We start from the raw sequence: 26,044 nt of genomic DNA, 5'->3' as shown, positions 1-26,044 counted from the left end.
CTGGATACTGGCCTGTGAGTTCACTGACTCAGTTCAAGCCTGATGGGACTTTTGCTGCCTCGAATCTGCATTCTGGAAGCAAGTACAATGGCTTGCTGGCCCAGACCCTGAGGAAAATTTTTAACCTTTTGATCAAGGCTTAACTTAGTTTGGGGGTTTTGCTGTGGGATGACCTAAAGACCCTCTTCAGTATATAACCTGAGTGGGGCTGTGCAATTACTTTCACTCAAGTGGTGTTCCTCAATCTCAGTCAGTCTGGCAAGGGTGTCCACTTCCATTGGAATACCATGTAACTCATACGCTCCACCTGCTGCATTTTCTAATGACAAAGCCTGTTGTAGTGCCTATTTGAAGTCCAATTGGCCTACAGCTCCACAGAGTCCAGAATTCCCGTCACCACATCACCCTTTATGCACAGTGGAGAGTCCTTGCAACTGAACTAGCTCCCTCAGAGCCAGCTCTCAGAGTGAACAGGATGTCTAACACTGTCAGCCAGGGCTCCCTGATTGGGGCTGTTAATCTGGTCCAATCAGGGAACTCAGATTCTATGAGGTCCACCTGGCTGACCTCATTATAATCACTACAAAAGGAAATATGTGTTGCTTGCAAGAGAAAGGGGTTGTAAGTTGGGTATTTAGGAGGAGTGATGGCAGTTTTGAAAGGAAGAGGCTACAGCTGAGAAGAAGGAACTGCTTCAGTGTCTGTTAGTACAAATTTATTCTGTATTCAGCCATGAGACGTGTGTGTCACTGGCTGGGCCCAGCATTGATTGCCCATTCCTAGTTGCCCTTTGAGAAGGTGGAGGTGAGCTGCCTTCTTGAACCACTGCAGTCCTTGTGCTGTATTAGACCCTCAATACCATTAGGGAGGGAATTCCAGGATTTTGATCCAGCAACAGTGAAGGAATGACGATATGTTTCCAAGTCGGGGTGGTGAGTAGCTTGAAGGGAAACTTGCAAGTGGTGGTGTTCCTGTGTATCTGCTGCTAGTGTCCTTCTGGATGGAAGTGGGCATGGGTTTGGAAGGTGCTGTCCAAGGATCTTTGGTGAGTGTCTGAATGAATGGTTGGCAGGAATATTGGGTGGATAAAAACAATGACTGGAGATGCTGGAAACCAGAGTCTAGATTAGAATGGTGCTGGAAATTTGGTAGGCATCTTTGCAAGAGGATTCGCAGTAGGGTTAAAATCAATTAGATAAAAACAATGACTGCAGATGATGGAAACCAGAGTCTAGATTAGAATGGTGCTGGAAATTTTGGAATATTGGGTGATCAGCAATTTTGTGGGAAGGGGGTTAAAGGGAGGAACAAGTGAGAGTCATAGTGAAATTAACTTGGGAAAAGATAAATAACAACTGCTATTTGTGGCAGCTTGCTAAATGCAGTTACCTGCAAAGTACTGTTTCAGTGATTCATTGAGTATGAAGAACTTCAAGGTGCCCTGAGGACTTTAAAGGTGTTTTCTAAGGAAACCCCTACTGTGACTTAACCAGTACTCAGGCACTAAGTCCCACAACAAACTTTCAAACAAAATGTAATGACATAAAAGTGGTTCAACCTGTCATGTTGCTGGTGGTTAGCAGTCAATTCAATGTGAGAACTCTGTGACTTTTACAAAATGAAAATGGAGGAGTTGGGACTGCTAGTCACATCTAGCAATCTTCAAAACACTACCCTTTCTCCACTGGGTTATCATTGCATGAAATAAGTTTGACATTGTCCAACAGGCAATGACTGGCAACATGAAACTTCCTCAAATTTTACAACAGAAAATAGTGGTGCTTCATTAAGCTTTCTGTTAAGGATGAATAAAACAGAGAAATGCCTTTGCTGGAAATCTGGAACACAAAGATAATGTACGGAAAAAACTCAGCAGCTCAGTCAGTGTTTATGGAGAGAGAAATGAAGTTAGTGTTTTGAGTCCAGTGTGACTCTTCTTCAGAAGCCTTCTGGGTTCTGAAAAAGAGTCAGACTGGACTTGAAACGTTAACTCTGTTTCTCTCTCCACAGATGCTGCCGGACCTGCTGAGTTTCTCCAACCCTTTCTGTTCTTGTTGCTGTTGTGAAAATGGACAACGTTGTTACATCAATGCTCTGGGAATGGTCTTTTATAGTAATGACAGAGTCAAGGGAGTTCAACTCTGCACATGGATGTACCAGACCTAACAGTCTGTGATGTGGAGCAGAGACAGAAATTGCAGTGGAGAGCGGTTTACTATGCACCAGAGCAGACCAGCTCTGAATCTGAGGTGATATTCCTTTAACAGAAAGAGGATCTTGTCAACAGCTTTGCCCAGGGTGTGAAATGGATAACCTCTGGGTCTTCAGCATGAACACCACTGCCCTCGATAGGTGCTAAAATGCTATTTTTACCCATGAACCCTAACCCATACACATTATTGCAAGAGTGCAATTGAATAACTTAATGGGTAATGGGTAAAAATAGCATTTTAGCACCTATCGAGGAAAGTGGTGTTCATGCTAAAGACCCAGAGGTTATGCATTTCACACCCTGGGCAAAACTGCTGAACTGCAAAACAAATCTTTTCACTGTACCTAGGTACATGTGACAATAATAAATCAAATCAACAGGACTTGGAAAAGTTAGTGATGTAACAGGAATACTATTCCTAAACATGTATCGTAGAACCTTAACAGTGTGGGAACAAGCCATTTGGCCCAATAAGTCCACACCGATGCTCTGAAAAGTATCCCATTCCCCATTTCCCCTGACCAACGCACCTAGCCTACACATCTCTGAACACTATGGGCAATTTAATATTGCCAGTTCATCTAACCTGCACATCTTTGGATTGTGGGAGGAAACCCATGCAGACACAGGGAGAATGTGCAAACTCCACACAGATAGTGGCCCTAGGGTAGATTTGAATGTGGGTCCCTGGTGCTGTGAGGCAGCAGTGCTAACCACTGAGCCACCATGCGGTATAATTAACAACCAACTCTTCCTCCCCAGGCACTGAGTGGTAGAGGAAAGATTGCATTCCTGATTAAGCATATGTAGCCTTGTCTATGGAGGGCTGTATGTGGGCAGAAAGGGCAGGCTAAATGAGAGCTACTTTTCTAAAGACTGAAAGGTGGGTCACCTGGGCTGCAGCTGTGTTAATATTAAGAATGTACAAACATATCCACTCGCCTGTCTCCAGAACAAGGCATAGTTTCAAACTGAATAATTCAAAGTGATGTTGGAAGGGGGAGTTAATAGCATCAGTGGGGTATAACTCAGTGAATAATGAACTAACAGGAATCCTGTCCAGCTTGTTTGGAAAATAATTATTCAGTGTTCCTTTACAATCTCAGATTCTATAGAAATACCAGAACATGAGCTCCTAATGAATGCAGTTCATTTTCTTTGTAATGGCAATAATTTCCTTCAGGATTTAATTAATTGTTCTGAAGGACTTGACAAAACACTGCTTTTCTGTCTTCAATTTTGCAAGCATTCAATTATTTTAAACAATGATTTAAGCCATTGTTGATCTAATTTGAACACATTGCCTATGTAGTTGAGCCGTTTGAGAAGTTCAATGAATAATATCTCTGTCAAGGTATTCATGAAATTCCAAATATTTTATATTTTTATGATACGGTTGATGTTTAATGCAGCAATTTATAATAGATATCAAAGAACTTGATATCTATTGGGCGGCACGGTGGCACAGTGGTTAGCACTGCTGCCTCACAGCGCCAGAGACCCGGGTTCAATTCCCGACTCAGGTGACTGACTGTGTAGAGTTTGCACGTTCTCCCCGTGTCTGCGTGGGTTTCCTCCGGGTGCTCCGGTTTCCTCCCACAGTCCAAAGATGTGCGGTTCAGGTGAATTGGCCATGCTAAATTGCCCGTAGTGTTAGGTAAGGGGTGAATGTAGGGGTATGGGTGGGTTGCGCTTCGGCGGGTCGGTGTGGACTTGTTGGGCCGAAGGGCCTGTTTCCACACTGTAAGTTATCTAATCTAATCTAAACTTTCCTAATAAGCTGCACATTTATCTACTTGGGAGGCACCAGTCAGGGACTAGAATATTTTCTTTGGTCAACCTGGTCTATGGTTAACCAATCCTGTGCTGCCATTTTCATAGAAAATATTCAACACATCTCATTTCAGCACTGGTGTTAGGAAGAGAGATTGGTCATTCAGCCTCTGGGTCTTTTTCACTGTCATTCAAGTCGACTGTGGTTCATTTACATCACAATTCTATTTCCCCAACTTTGCTGCATTTACCTTTGCAAATTATTACCTGTCCAAAAGTAAACTACTGCAGATGCTGGAAATCTGAAACAAACGCAAAAATGTGCTGGAGAAACTCAGCAGGTCTGGAAGCATTTGTGGGGAGAGAAACAGAGTTACCATTATGGGTCCAATTTTACTCTAACTTGTTCTGAAAAAGAGCCATGTTGGACTTGAAACATTAACTTTGTTTCTATCTCCAGATCTGCTGAGTTTCTTCATCATTTTATGTGTCTGTCTCAAACATCTAATTAATGAAACTTTTCCCTCAAATTTCTTGTATTTTGCATTGGCAAGCACTGACAGGACCATAAAAACCAAAAGAACTCAGTTCTAAGGAAGAGTCACCGGACCTGAAATGTCAACTTTGATTTCTCTTCACCAGAGTTGCTGAACTTTTCCAGCAACTTCTGGCTTTGTTATTGGCAACACAAAATGGTTTCAGTAGCAATTAAGGTTGAGGCTATTCATGCTGTCCTGCACCAACAGTAAATAGGTGGGGAAAGTTCATTCTCCCAGTTTGTGATGAGCTTTCAGGCAGTATAGAGATGGAATGGTGAATATAGAACATCAGCCATTCATTCTTCTACATTAAATAGTGTGTGTTTGTCTCAGGGGAGTGAGATGAGAATTGCAATGCTCAGTCTTGGTGGAACAGTTTGATGTTGTCATCAAAACTTAGTATATTACTAGCCGTGTAAGGTATTGCAGTGTTGTGGTGACTATGAAACCATAGTCTAAGAGGTATCAATGCTGTCAGCAGGAAATAAACTGCACGGTTAAATTTTAGTGTTGCAAGCATTTAGGGTTTTCAGTTTTGATGCAACCTCTTGTAAAAATGCAAGAACATAACGCTAGTACAGAATGATCTTGAATAGGTCACTTACCCAGATATAAATCAATATTTTGGAAAGAATAATGATGGATTCCTAGTAATTTTATCCAGCTGCCGTCTATAGATTTTGCCTCAAGAAGTACATGTGAAGTGCCTTGTTTCTCTGTGTTGGTAACACAGCAACATTGATTTTACAGTTTCTCTTGTTTTCATGGCACACTGCTGTTGTGCTATCACAAGCTCTTCATAAAACCACTAAAGGTTTTTAAAGTCAATTTGCAATCTCTTTATTCCCCTATTGACAATACTTATTATGCGGCTTAGGTATATGGATTCTGCAGGTAAGTAGGTGGTGTGTAAAATCCTTCCTTTCACTCTGAAACTCCATGGTACAGTTCACCATTTGTTTAATTGTTCCTTGATTCCTTCCTTTTAGTTCCCTGTAATCCACATTATGCCTAAAAGATGGATCAGGTTTAACAGACAATAGGAACCAGCCAAGCCATTAGTTGGGAAGGTTTCATTTTGCGCAGATGATTCTGTTTTCCTTTGTTTTCATCTTTCTTTGCCCTGCAGAGAGGTTCCCGTCAAGACCCTTGAACCAACTCCCTGAGGAAGACCCTAACTTGAATACCAGTCAAGTGTTTGATTTGAACCAGAGTCTCCACTTTGAGAGCCCAGTGTTCTAATATAGTAGATACCGCCCAACTCTGAAGAGAATCCTTCATTGAAATGTTTTATGCTATTGTTTTCTGCAGTGTTTGATGTCCCAGCACAGTCTGAAATATGAGCACAGCTGTCAACAGGAGTATTAACACAATCCCATCTACTGTTTGAGACATTCTCTTGAATTTAAGGTATTAAGGCAATCCTTCTTTTTAATTTGTATATTGCAGACAAGCGCAGTGGAATAGCTATGTAGTGTACTGTGATATGAATCAGGAAAACAGTGAAATAGACTGTTTGCTGATCTACATTTTTCAACTTGAATGTTTAAGAATTTAATTGTATTCCAGAGGGAAGTATCTAAGAAACCAAAATGACATTTACTCTTCAAGTTGGTGACCAGATTGCTACCAATTCCCACTGTGTACTCAGTGCAATTTTCTGGACTGGAAGTGAATATTTATTGAGAAGTGTATTAACTTTTCTGTTCCAACCACTAACTGTCTGAGGCCCACTTCCATCAATGTGAAAAATGGATGTATGGAATATGCCATTTTTCTGCATAAATTGCAGTGAGAGCCATTGTGTTGAGAACAATAAGCTATGTTTTCTCTTTGTTCTAGTTATAGATTGGAAAGATGGAAAACGACAAAAATATGCTCGCAGTGGTCGCCCATCGAATACTCCATCTCCATATCAAGGTAAATACTTCGACTCGAGTGAAATGTTACCTCAAGTATGCAAAGAGTTGGCAGACTGTTTCTGGATTGTAAGCCAGGTCTGTCAGACAAAGTCCTTTTGTGGCATTTCTTCTAGAAAGAACAGTGCCAAGCAAAAGAGTTGTCCTTGAACAAACTGGGCTGGCCTCCTCATTTTTTATGGGCTGCATTGCCGTGTATGCCTTACACAGAATGTTGCAGCAGCAGTAAAAAATCTTGCTGTCAGGAATTTTTTTTTTCCCATAAGCATATTAGAATTGATTCTAGCAATTGTGTATATGTATTTTCTTCTGCCCTTTAGGCAATTTCCCATAGTTTCAAATATATTGTCTGTAAGTTGGCACCTCACCACTCCATTTAACAATCTTTGGGTAATTTCTTTTAATAAGAGCATTGCGTATGTTGGTGATGTCATGGCCTCCTAAAGTTTTATTTCATCTAATTTCCACTTTTGAAGAATCAAGAGAACACTTACATTAGGGACCCTTGACAATAGGGAGCTAATTGTAATATGTTTGATCTGAGCACAGTCTGATTGTTATCAACTTTAAATCTCTCTACTATCTACTTTCTCTTGTATACCTCTTGTTCTCACTTTCTCTCAGTCTCTCTTTTTCTCTCTGTCTCTCTTTTGTCTTTCTCTCTCGCTTTCTTGCTGTCCTTCTGAAATGATTCCACAGAGGCTGATAACATGTTAGCAAGTTGCCCTTTATTTAAACGTGGAGAGTCCTTGACATTGATCCAGCTCTCAGAGTGAACAGAACCTCTGACACTCCTGTTTTTAATCTGTCAACCAGGGCTCCCTGACTGTACCAGGTTAACAGCCCCAGTCAGGGAACTCATACTCTGAGGTCTATCTGGCTGACCTCGTCACGCTCACTACATCCTTCCCCCTCTGAGTCCGAGGACATAGGCCAGTTCTTTTTTCTTCATGGGGCATTTTAGCACCTGCCTCTGATACGGGCGGTATATAACACACAGTAGTTCATCTTTAGAGCCCAGAGTGTCTGGGGAAAAATTCATTCTCTGCTTCATTTGGCAAAGTTGTCAAGGCAGTGGATGGTATGGGTTGAGGATTGGCTATCTGATAGAAGGCAGAGAGTTGGGATAAAAGATTCTTTTTCAGAATGGCAGCCGGTGACAAGTGGTGTCCCGCAGGGTTCAGTGTTGGGGCCACAACTGTTCACATTATATATTAATGATCTGGATGAAGGGACTGGGGGCATTCTAGCAAAGTTTGCAGATGATACGAAGTTAGGTGGACAGGCAGGTAGTACTGAGGAAGTGAGGAGGCTGCAGAAGGATCTATACAGTTTGGGAGAGTGGTCCAGGAAATGGCTGATGGAATTCAACGTGAGCAAATGCGAGGTCTTGCACTTTGAAAAAAAGAATAAAAGCATAGACTACTTTCTAAACAGTGAGAAAATTCGTAAAGCCAAAGTACAAAGGGATCTGGGAGTGCTAGTCGAGGATTCTCTAAAGGTAAACATGCAGGTTGAGTCCATGATTAAGAAAGCGAATGCAGTGTTGTCAGTTATCTCAAGAGGGTTGAATATAAAAGCACCATTGTGCTACTGAGACTTTATAAAGCTCTGGTTAGACCCCATTTGGAGTACTGTGTCCAGTTTTGGTCCCCACACCTCAGGAAGGACATACTGGCACTGGAGTGTGTCCAGCGGAGATTTACATGGATGAGCCCTGGAATTGTAGGTCTAACAAATGAGGAACGGCTGAGGATCCTGGGATTGTATTCATTGGAGTTTAGAAGATTAAGGGGAGATTTAATAGAAACTTACAAGATAATACATGGCTTGGAAAGGGTCAACGCTAGGAAGTTGTTTCTGTTAGGTGAGGAGACTAGGACCCGTGGACACAGCCTTAGAATTAGAGGGGTTCAATTCAGAACAGAAATGTGGAGACATTTCTTCAGCCAGAGAGTGGTGGGCCTGTGGAATTCATTTCCCGAGAGTGCAGTGGAGGCCGGGACGCTAAATGTCTTCAAGGCAGAGATTGATAAATTCTTGATGTCACAAGGAATTAAGAGCTACGGGGAGAATGCGGGTAAGTGGAGTTGAAGTGCCCATCAGCCATGATTGAAAGGCAGAGTGGACTCGATGGACCAAATGGCCTTACTTCCACTCCTATGTCTTATGGTCTTTTGGTCGTAAGGCAGCAATATCTGCCATGTCCATCTCAGATTCCAAGGGATCCTCAACACTTGATGGAGAGGGAGAGCCATGAGGTCTGGACCAGTTGGAAAGGCTGTCGAGGAGCTGGGCATGGTTTGCTCCTGCCCCATTTGTGAGTTTGAAACTTTCATATGGTTCACGTGCTTGTTCAGGACCATCACACCTACCCAAAGTTTGTACATCACTGGACCTGACCTCACACGACCATACTTCATACCCATGCAGCACCTTTCCCATGGCTGTTACACCAAACTTGGTCCCCTGAAGTAAACCAATTGTCTCGCTTAGCGGAGTGTTGTGTCTGTATTTGATGGTCCTGCTGCTGTTTCACCCTCCCCTCAGGTCTGGGAAGATCAGAATTAACCTGGTGCCGAGTCTTCTCCCCATTAGCAACTCTGCTGGAGTTAACCCTGTAGTTGCATGAAGGATGGTCCAATAATCAAATAGGAACCGAGGCAGTTTGGTATCAGGTGAAGCTGTATACAGCTTCTTTAAGCCTGCCTTTCAAGTTTGGACTGCCAGACCATTGGATGATGGATGGTATGGACCTATCCTTGTATGACAAATACCATTTGATGTCAGGAGATACTCAAATTCCCTGATGGTTAAAAATGGACCATAATCTGTGATCACTGAGCCCATGAAAGAACCTGTGCAGTGCTGGAAAAGCAAAGCAAGGCAGGCAGCATCCGAGGAGCAGGAGAGTTGATGTTTTAGGCAAAAGCCCTTCATCAGGAATGAATGATCTCCAGCATCTGGACTCCTCACTTTTGCCATGAAAGAACCTGCAGAGTCAACATGTAACCAAGTCCAGGGTTTACCTTGCCATTCCTTGCTGGCACTCTGGGTATTTCCTCACCAACACAGCTATGTCTGCATCCAGTCCTGACCATCGGATGTGACTTCTCACCAACATCTTCATTTTGGACTCCCCTGGATGACCCTGGCGGAGTTCAATCAGTATCTAGTAGTGACCTTTGCTCGGGACAGTCACTCTTGTTTCCCATATTAATCTGCTGCTTCTACTGCGATCTGATCTCTCCGGCTCCAAAAAGGTTTCATTTTTCATTGTGATGGCCCATTGGTTCCCAGCTGCTTCAGTTTAGCCAGAACTGGGTCTTTCTGCGTCCAAAGTCTGATATTGTCAGCTGTGATTGGAAGTGTGTCCAGAAAATTGAAAACTATTCTGGACTGTTCCAACTGCGATACCACTGGTGGTGTATCTCCCAACAGGAGGTGGCTTAATGCATCTGCATTTGCTACTTGGCCTCCCAGATGTTGTTCCAACTTGGAATTATACCCATTTAGTATTAGAGCCCACCACTGAATGTGGGCTGAAGTTATGGGCCTCACAGCCTTGACTTCTTTTAGTAGATCCAGCAGGTGTTTGTGATCTGTTAGCTTTACAAATTCACATCCTTAAAGGTATTGGTGGTACTTGCTGATGCCAAAGATGACCGTCAAATCTTTCTTCGCTATCTGAGTGTATTTTCACTCTGCATGAGCCAAAGTCCTAGATGCTGACGCTATTGGGTGTTCCTCTGCATTGGGCCACCCATGAGCTAATACTATCCTGATGCCATACGGGGAGGCACCACATGTCAATACCAGATCTCACTTGAGATCATAGTGTGCTGACCTCATTACAATCACTTTCTCTGTCTCCTTCTTCTTTTTGTCTTCTCTCTTTCTATTTAACATTCCCATACCTGCATATTTTCTTGATTTTTTTTTCCTCTTTCGATCTGTGATTCACTTCAAAACCATCAACAGCTCCCAGTAGAGGTATGGATGTACCAGCTCCATGGCATGCAATGATTGCTAATGCCTGCACTCCATGATTGCTGATTTCAGCTGGTCTCTGCAGCAGTTTCACTCAAATAAGGTCATTGTTTCTGGAGCTCTTTGAGGGAGCTGTGCACCACCTCTGTTTGCTTTCGAACAGAGCAGTACTGGGACATGCGGAGATTTGAATACTTTATGGGAGAGTATTTCATTGGAGAGAGACATTAGCAAAGTTGTAATATCATTGTATTGGGGAAACCGGAGGGCCAGGCTAAGAATGCATTTCAGATCCCAGCGCAGCCACTGGTGAAACTTAAATTCATTTGATATAATCTGGAACTGAATTCTGGTCTCTGTTTTTCAAAAAAAAAGTTTGGGTGGCTCAGTGGTTAGCGCTGCTGCCTCACAGCACTCGGAGTCCAAATTCGATTCCACTCCTGGGTGACTATCCGTGTGGAGTTTGCACATTCTCCTCGTGTCTGCATGGGTTTCCTCCCACGTTCCAAAGATGTGCAGGTTAGGGTGGATTAGCCATGGGGAATTGCCCATAGTGTCCAGGGAGGTGCAGGCTAGATAGGTGAGCCATGGGAAATGCAGTGATGCTGTGGGTCTGGGTGGGATGCTGTTCAGTGGTTAGGTGCAAACCCCTATGGGCTGAATGGCTTCTATCTGCACCATAGGGATTCTAAGAAAAAATAATAATATTATATCATCATTTATAGCCTTTAGGCAAGGAAGTCTGTCATACTTTCCTCATCTGGCCTACATGTGACTCCAGTCCAACAATAATGTAGTTAACTCTTAACTGCTCTCTGAAATGGCCTAGCAAGCTACTCAATTCAAGGACACTTAGGGATGGACAACAAAAGCCACCCTTGCCAGTTGTACCAATAAAACAATGAAAAATCAGCACTTTGCTTTTGGAGCTATTGAATAAGATTTCTTAACTTCTTACTTACTAAAAATTGGTCTTACTATAAACTTCCATCACAGCTGTTCAATGCCATTAGTTTTAATGAATCATTAAAAGTGTATTAGAACGTCACAAACCAGCATCTCTGTAGCTGTAATTATTTTGCCTGCTCGAGATTTACTAGAAAGAATTTGATTTACTTAAGTAGCGTGCTGAGTGGTGACGATAATTGTCTATTTGCTAAAGGTGATAAGAATGAAGAAAAATTTGCTTTTGGTCTTGAGTTCAGTAGTTCTTTAAAATTTAGCTTGATTCCAACAAATGAAATATTAAGTCTATCTCATCTTGTAGATATTGTCCCTTGAATCGTCATATGAAACTTAGATAATGTTGACCTCTCAAGTCATAACAATACATTTCTATTAGGCCTTTATGAGTTAAGGAATTCAGCTAAATCTTTGATTGTTCAGTTATCGGAAGAGGTATATATCAGACATGTGAGGCAAAAGGTCATGTTGGCTCTGTCAAGCTAATTGTGTGCTGAATTGCAGGAGTAACACCAACATTTGGTCTTTTAAACAAACATATGAACAAGTGCTGAATCAATTTGAACAGCAATGTCAGTGCCCTTGTGCCAGCTGAACATTGATTCATCAGAAAACTAATTCATGTGTTTGAATTTTCCTTTTTAAAAATGGAAACATTTTATGAGGCAGGAGTGAGATTGACAGTGGACCATGATGGAACATTTAGCTTTGAGGTTAAATGCATAGTGTGGCTGATTAAACCTTTTATGATTCTTTAGATTCCACATGCCATGCCATTAATTTATCTTGTGCTCACATTTGAGTTTCATGTGCAATATTACTGTCAAGTCATGTTATTAATGTGGTGGCTTTTCTGTTTGAAGTGTTCACAAGCCAACAGTGTTTTTTTTTCTTCTCGAGGTTCTGTTTTTTTTCTTAAAGCTCTGGGGAGTTGGAAATGTTCAATTTTTTTTATCATTACTTCAGTTCTGTTTGCTTTCACTGACTCCTCCTTCCTCTGCTGTGATTTTAAAAAGCTCTTAAAATGGTACCTTGGAACACTTTGTCTCCAATTGTCCCAACCCCAGTAACAAGATCCTTACTTCTGTTCTTTTATGTTGTTTGGTGAATGCTGGGTTTTTGATGCCCCGTCCTCTCTCTATCCTTGACGAAGTAACAGGGAAGTGCAGAATGTTCTGTTCACCAGAAAGTGCCTGTGTTTTGAAACATCACCCTACATTAGGAAGCAGAATTTCTTCCATTCCTGCATAGTACCAGAGGGATGTGAGCAGCAGTTCATGACTGCCATTGTATGAGGCAGAAAATGAATAACTTCAACAACACGAGGGCACTAGCACTGCTGCCTCACTGCGCCAGGGGCCTGGGTTCGATTCCACCCTCGGGTCCGTGGGGTGTTTGCACCTTCTCCCCATGTCTGCATGAGTTCCTCCGGGTGCTCCGGTTTCCTCCCAAAGATGAGTGGGTTAGTATCCAGGGATGTGCAGGTGGTTTAGCCATGGGAAATGCAGGGTGATGGGGATAAGGTGGGGGAGAGAGTCTTAGTCGGATGCTGTTTGAAGGGTTGCTTGGACCCGATGGGCCAAATGGCCTGTTACCACACTGTGTAGGGATTTTATGAACAAGAAGTTAGATTTGTGGAGAGAGAAATTGGTGAGAGTTTAGGGACATGATGTGTTTAGTCTGTTTGAGTCATTGCAGATGTTGCCAGACATGCTGAGTAGTTCCAACATTTTCTGTTCCTATTCTTATGTTTGAAGAATTTTCATTTATAAAATGAAATATTCCAAGGCATTTCAAAAGTCCTGCAAAACAAAATGTGAGACTGAGTTGCAGAAGCAGAGATTAGAAGAGGTGACCAAAATCTTGATCAAGAGTGTTGGTTTGAAGCACCTAAAGTGGAAAGCAAGACCAAGAGTATTTAAAGCTTAGGGCCTTGACAACAGAAGGATCAATGTCAATGGTGGAACAATTATCATGAGTTTCACAGGAAGTCAGAATTAGGTGCGTGTCAGTATCAGAGGGTGGGAGAGCTGGAGGAGTATATGGAAATAGGGACTTGAAAACACGCGTGAGAATCTTCACATCATGGTCTTTGTTCGTCCAGGAATCAGTGCGGGTCAGTGAGTACACTTTTGAAAACATTATTTAGTATTTGTTTTTCTGTGTATTGACCTTGTAGTGGGTACTTTGCTGGCAGTTGGTACACCAATTCAAAGTCAATATTTTGGTGTCAAATTTTCAAGATTCAAACCTGCATTTAAAACAAAAAGGCTATCATGGCCCTCCTTTGTCTATAATTCTGACCTTGATGTTACCCCTATCGTTCTTTTCAATTGCCACTTACTCCCTGCCATGAACTTATTATTCCATGAACTTATGGAAGCAGTGAGGGATTAGGCTAATGAAACAGAGAAACAATTTAGATTTGGCAAAATGAATGCCATGAGTTTCTTTCTTTATTAACTTGACATGCCGTCTTTGACGATAGTAATTCTCTCAGGATGGCCTAGTGGAATTATTGCTGGACCAATTATCCCGGTAAGGACCCGCATTCAAATCTCACCATGGCAGATGAATTTCAATTCAATAAAAAACTGGAATTAAAAGTCTAAGAACAACCATGAAACCATTGTTGCTTATTGTAAAACCCCACCTGGTTCACTAATGTCCTTTAGGGAAGGAAACTGCCATCTTTACCTGGTCTGGACCCACAACAATGGGGTTGACTCATAACTGCCCTCTGGGATGGGTGATGAATGCTAGCCTAGCTAGCAATGCCCTCATCCTGTGACTGAATAAAAAAACCTTAATTTGAAGATATTAGGTGATTTGCTTTGCATGGATGCAAATATTTTTCATGCATGAATTGGGGTATTTAAAATGGCATTTATTTATTCTGAAACTGACCTCATAGCTGGGTGCATTGTTGCATTTGAGACTACTGTGGAACAGTAGTACCTCTTTGATAGTTTATGTCAGTCTCTCTAACCCTGCCTCTCTAATGAATTTATCTTATAATTGGAAGGAGATGGAGTGATGCTGAATTACTCCCATACCCTATAAGTAACTGCAGTTCTAATTTCAGTGGAGTGTAGAGCCTTTCATCTAGTTTAGACAGTCAGAGTTCTTTTGAATTTGACACTAAATTGTCCAAATAATATGAAGTTGGAATTGAAATTTCTTTATTGGATTGGACAGTTTTGTGGATCAGTACTGGAAGTCTCATCTAAAGTCGACAGAGGCAATTTTATTTTTTGAAGCCTGAATTAATTCAGATTTAACTGAATGGTTTTAATTCTTAACTTGGTTTGGAGATGATAACCAGTTTATTTGGGCCAAGACTATTTTCAGCTTGATTGTTCTCAAAGTTCATTGTGAATCTTTCCTTTTTCACACGGGCAAGCACAAAATATAGGAACAGAAGTAGGCCATTCAGCCCTTTCAATCTACTCACAGTGGATGCATGTCTGTGATAACCAAGTCCAATCCAGTTCCTGTCACCACGGTTTAGGAACAATTTCAGTGTCATTGAAAGGTTGCAGAACATTCTCTCAGAATGGTTTGAGGGTTGAGGGCATTGGCTCCAACAATTAGAATGGTGGAGCTGGAGTTACTCTCAAGAGCAAAGATCATCTTGGGAGATTTATTAGAACTGTACAGGAAAGTGGCAGATTTAGATAAAGAGGACAAAGGAAAGCTGTTCCCATTTGAGGACAATATAAGGACTAGCAGAACAGATTTTTAATTTTGCGAAAGACATGCGGGGGAGTGTCTAGAAAGCTATTTTAATGGCACAAATGGTAGTGCCCTGGAACTTGAGTGTGGTGGATGTGGAGATAATTGATGAATTGATGCAGTTGAAGGCTGGTAAATCCCTGGGGCCTCATAATTTATATCCCAGAGTACTTAAGGAAGTGGCCCTAGAAATAATGGATGCATTGGTGACCATCTTCCAAGTTTCTTTACACTCTGGACAGCAGCTAATGTAACTTCACTATTTAAAACAGAAGATAGAGAAAAAACAGGGAATTAAAGACAAGTGAGTCTGATATAGGTGGTGTGGAAGATGCTAGAGTCCGTTATCTTCTAGGTTTTTGTTTCATAAGGATACTGATGAATGTTCAAAAATCTGGGTTTGATTCCCAGCCTGACAGATGAGACCATAAGACATAGGAGCAGAAGTTAGGCCATTCAGTCCTTCTGGTCTGCTCTGCTATTCAATCATGCCCGATAGGCTTATCAATCCCATTTTGCTGCTTTCTCCCCATAACCTTTGATCCCCTAGGCAATTAAGAACTTATCTCTGTTTTAAATATACTCAATGACCTGGCCTCCACAGTCTTCTATGGCAATGAATTCCACAGCTACACTACTTTCTGGCTAAAGAAGTTTCTCCTTATCCCTGTTCTAAAAGGTCTTCCAAGACTGTGCTTAGATGATGAAACTTGAATTCAATGAAAATCTGTACTTTCAAAATAAGTAAAAAAAAAAGTAAGCCTAATGGCTTCTGTGTAATCACCGACTGCTACTGAATCTTATCTAGTTCACTAATGACCTTGAGAGAAAGCAATCACTCATCCTTACCCAAACTGGCCTACATGTGACTCCAGACCCACAGTGATGTGGTTGAATCTTAACTGCCCTCTGGGCAATTACGCATGGGTAATAAATGCTGGCCTGAATGTTTTTTTAAAAGCGGCCCATGATTGATTAAAAGTAGCTGAAAATTTGAAGTAAGGACTTTTGTTCATAAATTCACAATGAGTTTATTTCCTTGCATGAATTTATTTGCCTGGGATTAGTGGTTTGGCTCGCACACAAGCCTGCTTTGACCGAGTTAGAATTATAGAATCATACAGAACAGAAAGGGCCCTTTGACCCATCGATTCTGTACCTCCAAAAATACTCTACGACCTACACTGTCCCACTTTGCAGTTTACAGCCTTGAATGTTTTGACATTTTAAATGCACATCCAAGTATTTTTAAAAAAGTTTGAAAGGTTCCCTGCCTCAGCTCTCTACCCACCCTACTTCATTCCCTCAATGCATTCCAGACCCCCACCACCCTCTGGGTAGAAGCCATTTCCTCAGACCCTCACTCAACCTCCTGCCTTTCAATTTAAAAATTATGCCCCTTTGTTATTGACCCTTCTATTTGACCAAGGGGAACAATTGCTTTCTATCCATCCTGTCTATGGCCCTCAATCTCCTAAATCTCTATCAGGAGTCCCCCCTCAACCTTCTCTGTACCAAAGAAAACAATCTGAGCTTATCCAGTCTCTCTTCATCATTGAAATGCTCTATCCCAGGTAATATCCAACAATCAAAGGAAGCCTTGGTTTCTGACTTAGTGGTTTCAAAAAAAAAGATGGCCAATTATCTGAACCCAAGTCTTGGGAGGTGGCACTTGTATATACTGGACAAAGCTGCACCTGAGCAGATCTGGATCTGAATTCCTTGCAGGGACTGTAACTCATTCTGTTTGGGAGGGTTTAAACAGATGCAGAGATGTAGGCATCTGTGAGAATAATAAAGAGTAATATTGGGCTGTGCGAGATACTGGGAAGGGCAGCACAGTGGCTCAGTGGTTGGCACTGCTGCCTCACAGCGCCAGGGACCCAGATTCGATTCCACCTCGGGTGACAATTGTCCTGTGCCTGTGTGGGTTTCCTCTGAGTGCTCGGGTTTCCTCCCACAGTCAAAAGATGTGCAGATATAGGTAGATTGGCCATGCTAAATTGTCCCGTAGTGTCCAGGAATATGTAGGCTAGGTGGGGTTAGCCATGGCAAATGCAGAGTTACAGGGTAGGGGAAGTGGGTCTGGGATGCTCTCCGATGGGTCAGTATGGACTTGATGGGCTGAATGGCCCGTTTCCACAACTTAGGAATTTTATGATTCTGTGGTAGATGATACTAAAATATTACAGAGTAAGGTAATAGGTGCAGGCAGGAAAAACCCAGAAAGTAACAGGCCACATTTCATGGATGTGATTGCATAGAGTATAGTTAATGTGATTGGTGAATTACAGGGACAGATTACCATCTGGGATTTTGATATATGGTACTAATAGATAACTGTCTTAAGGCAACTCAATAAAATGCAGCACATGATTCTCACATTCCAAAACTTTCTTGGTATTTCTGTTCTGGCAAACCAACTTCTGTTTCAGTTTATCGTCACAGTTAAAATGATTGTTTCAATAGAAACAATGTATAGGGTCATGGGGCAGAGGCTGAAGAATGGCATAGAGGCAGAATATTTAGAACCAGGGCGGGTGTGATGGACTGAATGACCTCATCCTGCCCCTAATGATTCTGACTAGCGAGTGGGATTGCTGGGTGCTGGGATGCATTAACCCCACAACGATGTTCTTATTCTGCCTCCATGTAGCAGTATAATTTTTTAAATTGGGCTAGTTTATTTTCATTCCCAATAGACATGAATTCAAAAGGAATATGCAGTCTGTTTACCTTCAATTTAAGCTGAAGTCATGCTTACACTGAGATTAAGTCCCAATCATGGCAATGGTGGCCACTTGTTTTCGTTTGGTCTTTAGAACTATTCACAATTCTGAAGATTAAGTGTCCATGCTATGAGGAAGTTTACTGTAAGGAAGAAAGGACTCTGCTCCCATGTGAGGTTTGATTTTAATCTTTAAAAATGTTATTCATGTCAAGAGTAATGCCATTGTGTTCTTTGATTATTCAAATTGATTATTATGGTGATTATTTAGAAGAGATTGTAAGGACCTGTCTGTAATAGAAAAGCTGGTTTATTAATTGTGAGACCCTGTCGGTGGTTCTGTCTCGTTGCTCTAAGTGAACTGATATCAGAGAGGGAACATTTAAGCTAAAATGTGAAATCGCTTTTGTCAGTGTTCTGGCGGGTTTCTGAAAGATCAAATCTCTGTCCATAATTTTCTTCTGAAAAGGAGACCCACTTAAACTACATAAATGTCACTTCTTAGAGGAGGCTTTTTGTTTGTGTAGCTTGCTACTAAGTAAGGAGATTTACTGCTGACACAGGTTGCCATGCTGGTCATTTTTCTTTAAGGCTGTTCATATGGGGAACATTTCTTTTCATGTTCTTTTAATGCTATGTAAAATTGAACAGTTGGGAAATGTGAAAATTAATGACTGCTGGAGACAGTGAGAGGTATTGTGTTCTAGCAGGGTGTTTGCTGGGGATGGTTTAGACTAGCTTGCTTATGAGTGGGAAGGGCCCAAAAGAGAATGGTAGGAACTAATGCCAGGGTGCCTGCAATGATTAAAGAGGCAAATAGCTCTGAAATACATCGTAAGGTAGTAATTGACGTCAGGGTAAAAGAGAAGGTAATGATATCTAAATCTGGTTTGACTGTTTGCGAAAAAAATCAGGTCACATGACCCCAGATGGTAGTCCAACAGGCTTATTTGAAATCACAAGCTTTCAGAGCACTGCTCCTTCATTAGGTGACAAGCCAGTGCAAACAATGGACCAAATGGCCACCTTCTGCATCATATTGATTTGATTGGTCAAACTACTTGCCTTCAAATAAAACACTTTTTAGACAAGTTAAATACAGATAAAATAAAAACAAAACTGGATTAACTGTAACTCTATTGAAATGTTTTAATGAAATAATGTAGTAAATACTAATTAACTGTTCCATTATAGTAACATCCCATGAACACCCTTGGCAAATGCAAATTAAGTCTCATATGCAATTCTGGCAGCAGGAAGAGAACCTCAACTTCTAGCTGCAACAGAGAGGGGAATAACAGCTTCCACATCCAGCTCAAGACCCCAGCAACTGTTGAAAGCTAACAAAATCCTGGTTCTGTGGGAGCTAGACTGCACCCATTCAGGCTGCTTCTATTGTTTCAACTTTAAAAAACCCCAGGCCTCACAATGTTTATTTTAATAGCCTTGAGCAGATCACCTGTCTCAATCTTAATTGAAAAATCCAGGACAAAATACACCTGTTAAAGCCATAGCATTATCACAGTATTACTTTGTATAAAACAAATAAATTTTAGCTACTTTCAAAAGATAAAGAGGTATGTGAAGGATACTGAGGAATTTTGCACTTCAGCTGTGTCAAATATTGTGACTTGTCAATTGTCTGACCATTGCAAATTATCCTCCTTCACCTCAAAGTCATAAAGTTAGGTTGATTAACACTATGTATTGGAGGAATAGTTCAGTTGGTATCAGCACCTTAAGGCACATTTCCATTGGTGCCAGCAATGACGGTATACAGATGCTTTCATGTAGTTTTTTTGTCAATGAATTTGTCAGTGATCTCAACAGTCACTCACGCTGAATCAGAATTGGTTTGTCACCACATCTGTGAACTTGGGTGACCTATTTTCACTGCCAGCACAGTGGATATCTTGATAATATTTCCAGATCAGAAATACAAGAGGATCTGAATGGAGCAACAACAAAACCTCCATTTTCTAACCTTTTGAAATAACTGCAGAGGCAGGTATCCCATCACCAAGTCACCCTTTATTTGGATGTGCACGGTACACGGGTTCTGACCAACCAGCTCAGAGCCAGTCCTTGAACTTAGGGATTCTGAATCTCTTATTTATATTTTTTTATTTTATTAAACAGTACAAAATACAGTGAGTTTTGAGAAGATTTGTAGCTCAGGTTGAGGTTTTGGATATAGATTTGCTCACTGAGCTGAAAGTTCGTTTCCAGACATTTCCTTACCTTACTAAGTAACATCTTCAGTGGACCTCATGTGAAGCAATGCTGAAAATTCCTGCTTTCTATTTATATGTTTGGGTTTCTTTGGGTTGGTAATGTCATTTCCTGTGGTGAAGTCACTTCCTGTTCCTTTTCTCAGGAGGTGGTAGATGGGGTCTAACTCGATGTGTTTGTTGATAGAGTTCCAGTTGGAATGCCATGCTTCTAGGAATTTTCGTGCGTGTTTTTGTTTGGCTTGTCCTAGGGTGGATGTGTTGTCCCAGTCAAAGTTGTGTCCTTCCTTATCCGTATGTGAGGATACTAGTGAGAGAGGGTCATGTCTTTTTGTGGCTAGTTGGTGTTCATGTATCCTGGTGGCTAGTTTTCTGCCTGTTTGTTCAATGTAGCGTTTGTTACAGTCCTTGTATGGTATTTTGTAAATGACATTAGTTTTGCTCATTGTCTGTGTAGGGTCTTTCAAGTTCATTAGCTGCTGTTTTAGTGTGTTGGTGGGTTTGTGGGCTACCATAATACCAAGAGGTCTGAGTAGTCTGGCAGTCATTTCTGAGATGTCTTTGATGTAGGGGAGAGTGGCTAAGGTTTCTGGATGTGTTCTGTCTGCTTGTTTGGATTTGTTGCTGAGAAATCGGCAGACTGTGTTCATTGGGTATCCATTCTTTTTGAATACACGGAATAGGTGATTTTCCTCTGCTCTGCGTCGTTCCTCTGTGCAGCAGTTCCCCATTGGCTGTTCACTCCACTGTGACATCTAGGAATGGCAGTTTGTTGTTTTCCTCCTCTTTAGTGAATTTTATGCCAATAAGGGTATTATTGATGGTCTTGAAGCTTTCCTCTACTTGTTTCATTTAGTGATGACAAAGATGTAACGACATTGGACAAACAGGCAGAAAACTAGGAGAAAGTGAGGACTGCAGATGCTGGAGATCAGAGCTGAAAAATGTGTTGCTGGAAAAGCGCAGCAGGCCAGGCAGCATCCAAGGAGCAGGAGAATTGACGTTTCGGGCATAAGCCCTTCTTCATGGATTCCTGAAGAAGGGCTTTTGCCCGAAACGTCGATTCTCCTGCTCCTTGGATGCTGCCTGACCTGCTGCGCATTTCCAGCACCACATTTTTCAGACAGAAAACTAGCCACCAGGATGCATGAACATCAACTAGCCACAAAATGGCATGACCCTCTCTCACTAGTATCCTCACATACGAATGACGAAGGACACCACTTTGACTGGGACCATACATCCACCCTCGGACAAGCCAAACAAAGACATGCACGAGAATTCCTAGAAGCATGGCATTCCAACCGGAACTCTATCAACAAACACATCTAGTTAGACCCCATCTACCACCCCTTGAGAAAAGGAACAGGAAGTGACTTCATCACAGGAAATAACATCACCATAGGACATGACATCTCCAACCCAATGAAATCCAAACATATAAATAGAAAGCAGGAATTTTCAGCATTGCTTCGCATGAGGTCCACTGAAGATTAGAGCAGCATGGTGGCTCAGTGGTTAGCAATGCTGCCTCACAGCACGAGGAACCCGAGTTCGATTCCCAACCTCGGGCGACTGTCTGTGTGGAGTTTGCACATTCACCTCGTGTATGCGTGGGTTTCCACTTTCCTTTCACAGTCCAAAGGTCGGGTGAATTGGCCATGCTAAATAGCCCTTAGAATTTGGTGCATTAATCAGGGATAAATACAGGGTAGAGGTATGAGTCTGGATGGGTTACTCTTCGGAGAGTTAGTATGGACTTGTTGGGCTGAAAGGGGTGTTTCCATACTGTAGGGAATCTAATCAAGTCTAACCTGCTCTGCACTTGGCACAGTGGCTCAGTGGTTAGCACTGCTGCCTCACAGTGCCAGGGACCTGGTTCAATTCCCGCCTCGGGCAACTGTCTGTGTGGAGTTTGCACATTCTCCCCATGTCTGCGAGGGTTTCCTCCGGGTGCTCCGGTTTCCTCCCACAATCCAAAGGTGTGCAGGTTGGGTGAATTGGCCATGCTAAATTGTCCACAGTGTTAGGTATTGGGTGGGTTGTTCTTCGGAGGGTCGGTGTGGACTTGTTGGGCCAAAAGGCCTGTTTCCACACTGTAGGGAATCTAATCTAATCAAGATGTTACCTAGTAAGGTAATGAAACGTCTGGAAATGAACCTTTCAGCTCAGTGAGCAAACTTACATCCAAAAGTACAAAATACAGTTAACAATAAAGCAGCAGTTCACAGAAAGCCCACTATATACAGGGGAAAGGGCAGCAAAGCCAAACCCCACCATTCAACCAGTTTTCAGAGAGATGAGGACAAACCTCAAATCCCATTTTTCATCAAAGAAAACAATAACAAACACAGGCAAGACAGTGCAATCAAATCAGAAAGTGCATAGAGCACAGACCCAATATAGCTATAAAAAGGACACCTGACCCCCGTCCCTACAACATACCAATCAGACCGTACTTGGCTAGCCTTCCTACAGGACAGCTGTTGGACTTCCGGTCTCTGTCAGCCCTGCATACTGACTGACCCTCTCCAGGCCTGCTTTCCTCCACGCTGGTCATCGACTACCCAACACCCAGTCGCCAGGCATACTGATCGGACTACGCTGGGCAGCTTTCCTACGAGCTGGTTATTGGCCTTCCGGTCTCCGGCTGCCTTGCATACTGATTGTCCCTCCCCAGCCCACTTTCCTCTGGCATAGACATCAGCCACCAGCTCCCAGTCTCTCTGCGTACTAACCAAATCACCTCTGACCTGCTTTCCGACAGTCAGGCTGTCGGCCTTCCAGCACCCAGCCACCCCACGTACTGACTGACCCTTTCTCCTGGTCAGCTGTTCACTTCTCAGCGTCTCTGCGTACTGACTGATTCTTCCCGCTTTCGGCCACCTGGCTAACCTTCTCCCCGTACTGACCGGCCTGCCCTATACCAGCTTTTCTGTGAGGACACTAGCAGTTGACAGGCTGAGCCCTGCCCACTTTCCTCCAGACCAGTCATCGACCCTCCAGCCCCCAGCGACCCTGCGTACTAACAGCCTCACCCCCAACCTGCTTTCCCCCAGATCGATCATTGACCCTCCAACTCCCAGCCACCCCATGTACTGACCCGTTCACGCTGGCTCACACAAACAATTATTTACAAAATCTACATACAACAACGGAATTCACAAAATCCTCAATACAATTTCCAGAACGAAGACAGAGTCTATGCCCGAAGGCAGAGTCCAAACTCAAACCTCAGGATGCAGCAAATGTCCACCTCCCAGTGCACACACACTGGTGTTCAGTCTCCATAGACAACTGGAACTCCCAGAGAGAACCAGGCCCACTCTCAAGAACACAGTACATTGTGAAGCTGCAGTTAACTCACAGGGGTTTGGTCCAGTCTCAAAGGCAGAATCCACACCACACATGCAGGTGTTTCAGTCTTCAGAGGCCAGGTCCACCCAAAGGACCAGGCCCACCCATAGGAACACAGTGCATTGTAAAGTTGCAGTTAACTCACAGGGGTTTGGTCCACTCCGCGATGCCCACTCCAGGATGCAGTAAGTGCTCACCTCCCAGCACACACATAGGTGTTCAGTCTTTATAGAGGCCTAGTCCTAAGGTCAGGCCGACTCACAGGAACAGCCCATCTGGAAAGTTATATTTTCTCACAAGGACTCAGTCCAAACAGTGAAGACACGTACAAAAAACGAAGAAAACTAGAATCCAAGGGCTAAGCCCTGCCACAAAGTCATCATTGTCCTTTTCTCAAAGTAAAAGCAACTTGGAGTGATAAAGGTATGTAATTCATAGGACTGATTTGTATGCAACAGTTAAGAGGTCAAAAATATTGTGACACACCCAAACTGTAAGAACACTTCCCAACTATGGGAAACTCAAAGAATTCTCATCCCAGGAATCTGTTGCAACAGATCCAATTGTCAAAGGAAATTAGAACCACCCAACGCCTTGTGGCCTGTTTGCTGTAGTCCTGTCAATTAGAAATTTGCATTTCTTTATGGTTAGCTGATCCTGTCTTGGCATTTAGGTTTAATTCTCTGGTGACTGGAGGGGTTGGATTGGTGGACCTTCCTGTGTGATTGTTGATCATTGTGTCCTCTTTGCTTTTCATCCAGGTTCTCATGCTGTTCTTCAGTGAAACATAGCTAGAAACTTCAGTCAGGAATCTAGTTCAATGCAAACTATTTGAAATAATGAATATTATTCCATTTTCATTTCAGCCTTTATAGTCCAGTTAGTTTGATTGTTAGTGTGGTCAAATAGAAACATAGAAATTAGGAGCAGGAATAAGCCATTTGGCCCATTGAACCTAATCTCCCATTCAACATGATCATAGTTGAACTCCATCTTAACGTTGTTTTACCAATCTCTTTCACCATACTTCTCAGCATTTATTTATTAAATATAATCATTGATTTGATCTCCACAGTCTTCTATGATTCACCTTCCCCTGAGTGAAGAAATTTCCCCCTTCTTTTTGAAATGGTATTCGTGTACCATGAGACCGTGGAACCCACAGCTGGCAGAAATTTCAAACCAGCATTCTGTCTGTTCAGCCCTGTTTATATGTTTTAATGAGATCCCCTCTCATTCTTCTAAACTTCAGTGAAAACAAGCCCAGCTGATCCAATCTGTCTTCATATAATGGACCTGCCATTCAGGAATCAGTCTGGTGAACTGTCACTGTACTCCCTGTATGGCAAGTGTAGCTTTGCTTAATAAGGATACTAAAGCTGACCATGATATTCCAGGTGTAGGATTACCAAGAAATAGACAAGGTCTTTACCCCAGGGTGGTGGAGACCAGAACTAGAGGGCGTCGAGAGTGTGTTGCTGGAAAAGCACCACAGGTCAGGCAGTGTCCGAAAAGCAGGGCAATCAATGTTTCGGGCATAAGTCTTTCATCAGTAATGAATTGGAACTAGAGGGCATAGATTGAGGGTGAGGGGGGAAAGATTTAAAAGGGACCTAAGGGGCAACTTTTTCACGCAGTGTATGGTGTGTCTATGGAATGACCTGCCAGAGGAAGTGGTGGAGGCTGGTACAGTTACACAGGCATCTGGACAGGTATACGAATAGGAAGGGTTTTGAAGGATGTGAACCAAATCTGGCAAATAGGCCTAGATTAATTTAAGCTTTCTGGTTGGCGTGGATGGGTAGGACTGAAGGGTGTGTTTCCGTGCTGTATAACTCTGTGACTCGATGACCTATACAGCTGCAGTCAGACTCCTTTAGCTCCTGTACTACTTCCCCCTTGCAGTGGAGGACAGTACATCATTTGCCTTCCTCACTACTTGCTGCACCTGCGTATTTGCTTTCAGTGACCAGTCTACAAGGATACCCAGATGCCTCTTGTATATCAACATCTGTCCTTCATTTAAGTGATTCTCTGCCAGTCTGCTCGTCCTGCTGAATTGGACACCTTCACACTTATATTGCACCTTCCATGCATTTGACTACTCTCTCAGTTTGTCTAAATCACACGGGATCCTTTTTTACATTCTCTTTACAATTCCACCTACTACTTTTGTGTCGCTATGGAAATATTATATTTGATTTCCTCAACCAAATTGATCTATATTGTGAATAGCTGGTCTTTGTGATACCCCATTCATCATTACATTCTACTTTGAAAATAACGCATTTATTTCAGCTGTTTCCTGTTTGCTACCTAATTCTTATTCCATGCAACAATATCCCAACCAGTCCAATGTGCTTTGGCTTTTCACATTAAACTCATGTGTGGGATCTAATTCAAAAACTTTCTGAAAATCCAAATGTACCTCACCCACTTGTTCCCCATCCTGTATTCTGCTACTTACATCCTACCAAAAAAATCCAGGAGGTTTGTCAAACACAATTTCCTTTTTAAATCCACACTGACACTGTACAGTCCTGTTTTGGAGATGCTGGTGTTGGACTGGGGTATACAAAGTTAAAAAGCAGTGCTTC

At 42.4% G+C, this 26,044-nt stretch overlaps 1 protein-coding gene across 5 annotated transcripts in view; it reads left to right on the top strand.

Moving 5' to 3' along the window:
- LOC132830153 (polycomb protein SCMH1-like) overlaps positions 1–26,044 on the top strand; it is a 208,865-nt gene that overhangs the window by 19,866 nt on the left and 162,955 nt on the right. For 4 of the 5 annotated variants that reach the window (XM_060847682.1, XM_060847680.1, XM_060847681.1 and 1 more), the window contains one exon: positions 6,367–6,444. In XM_060847682.1, the coding sequence (XP_060703665.1) occupies positions 6,367–6,444 (78 nt within the window). Of the gene's footprint in view, positions 1–5,835; positions 5,935–6,366; positions 6,445–26,044 lie in introns of all 5 variants that reach the window. The other variant, XM_060847684.1, reaches the window with a different exon arrangement.

Source organism: Hemiscyllium ocellatum, chromosome 30 (genome assembly GCF_020745735.1).
Source record: "Hemiscyllium ocellatum isolate sHemOce1 chromosome 30, sHemOce1.pat.X.cur, whole genome shotgun sequence".
Lineage (NCBI taxonomy): Eukaryota > Metazoa > Chordata > Chondrichthyes > Orectolobiformes > Hemiscylliidae > Hemiscyllium > Hemiscyllium ocellatum.
Note: the sequence above shows the minus strand (reverse complement) of the source record. Positions and strands in the feature narration are given on the sequence as shown.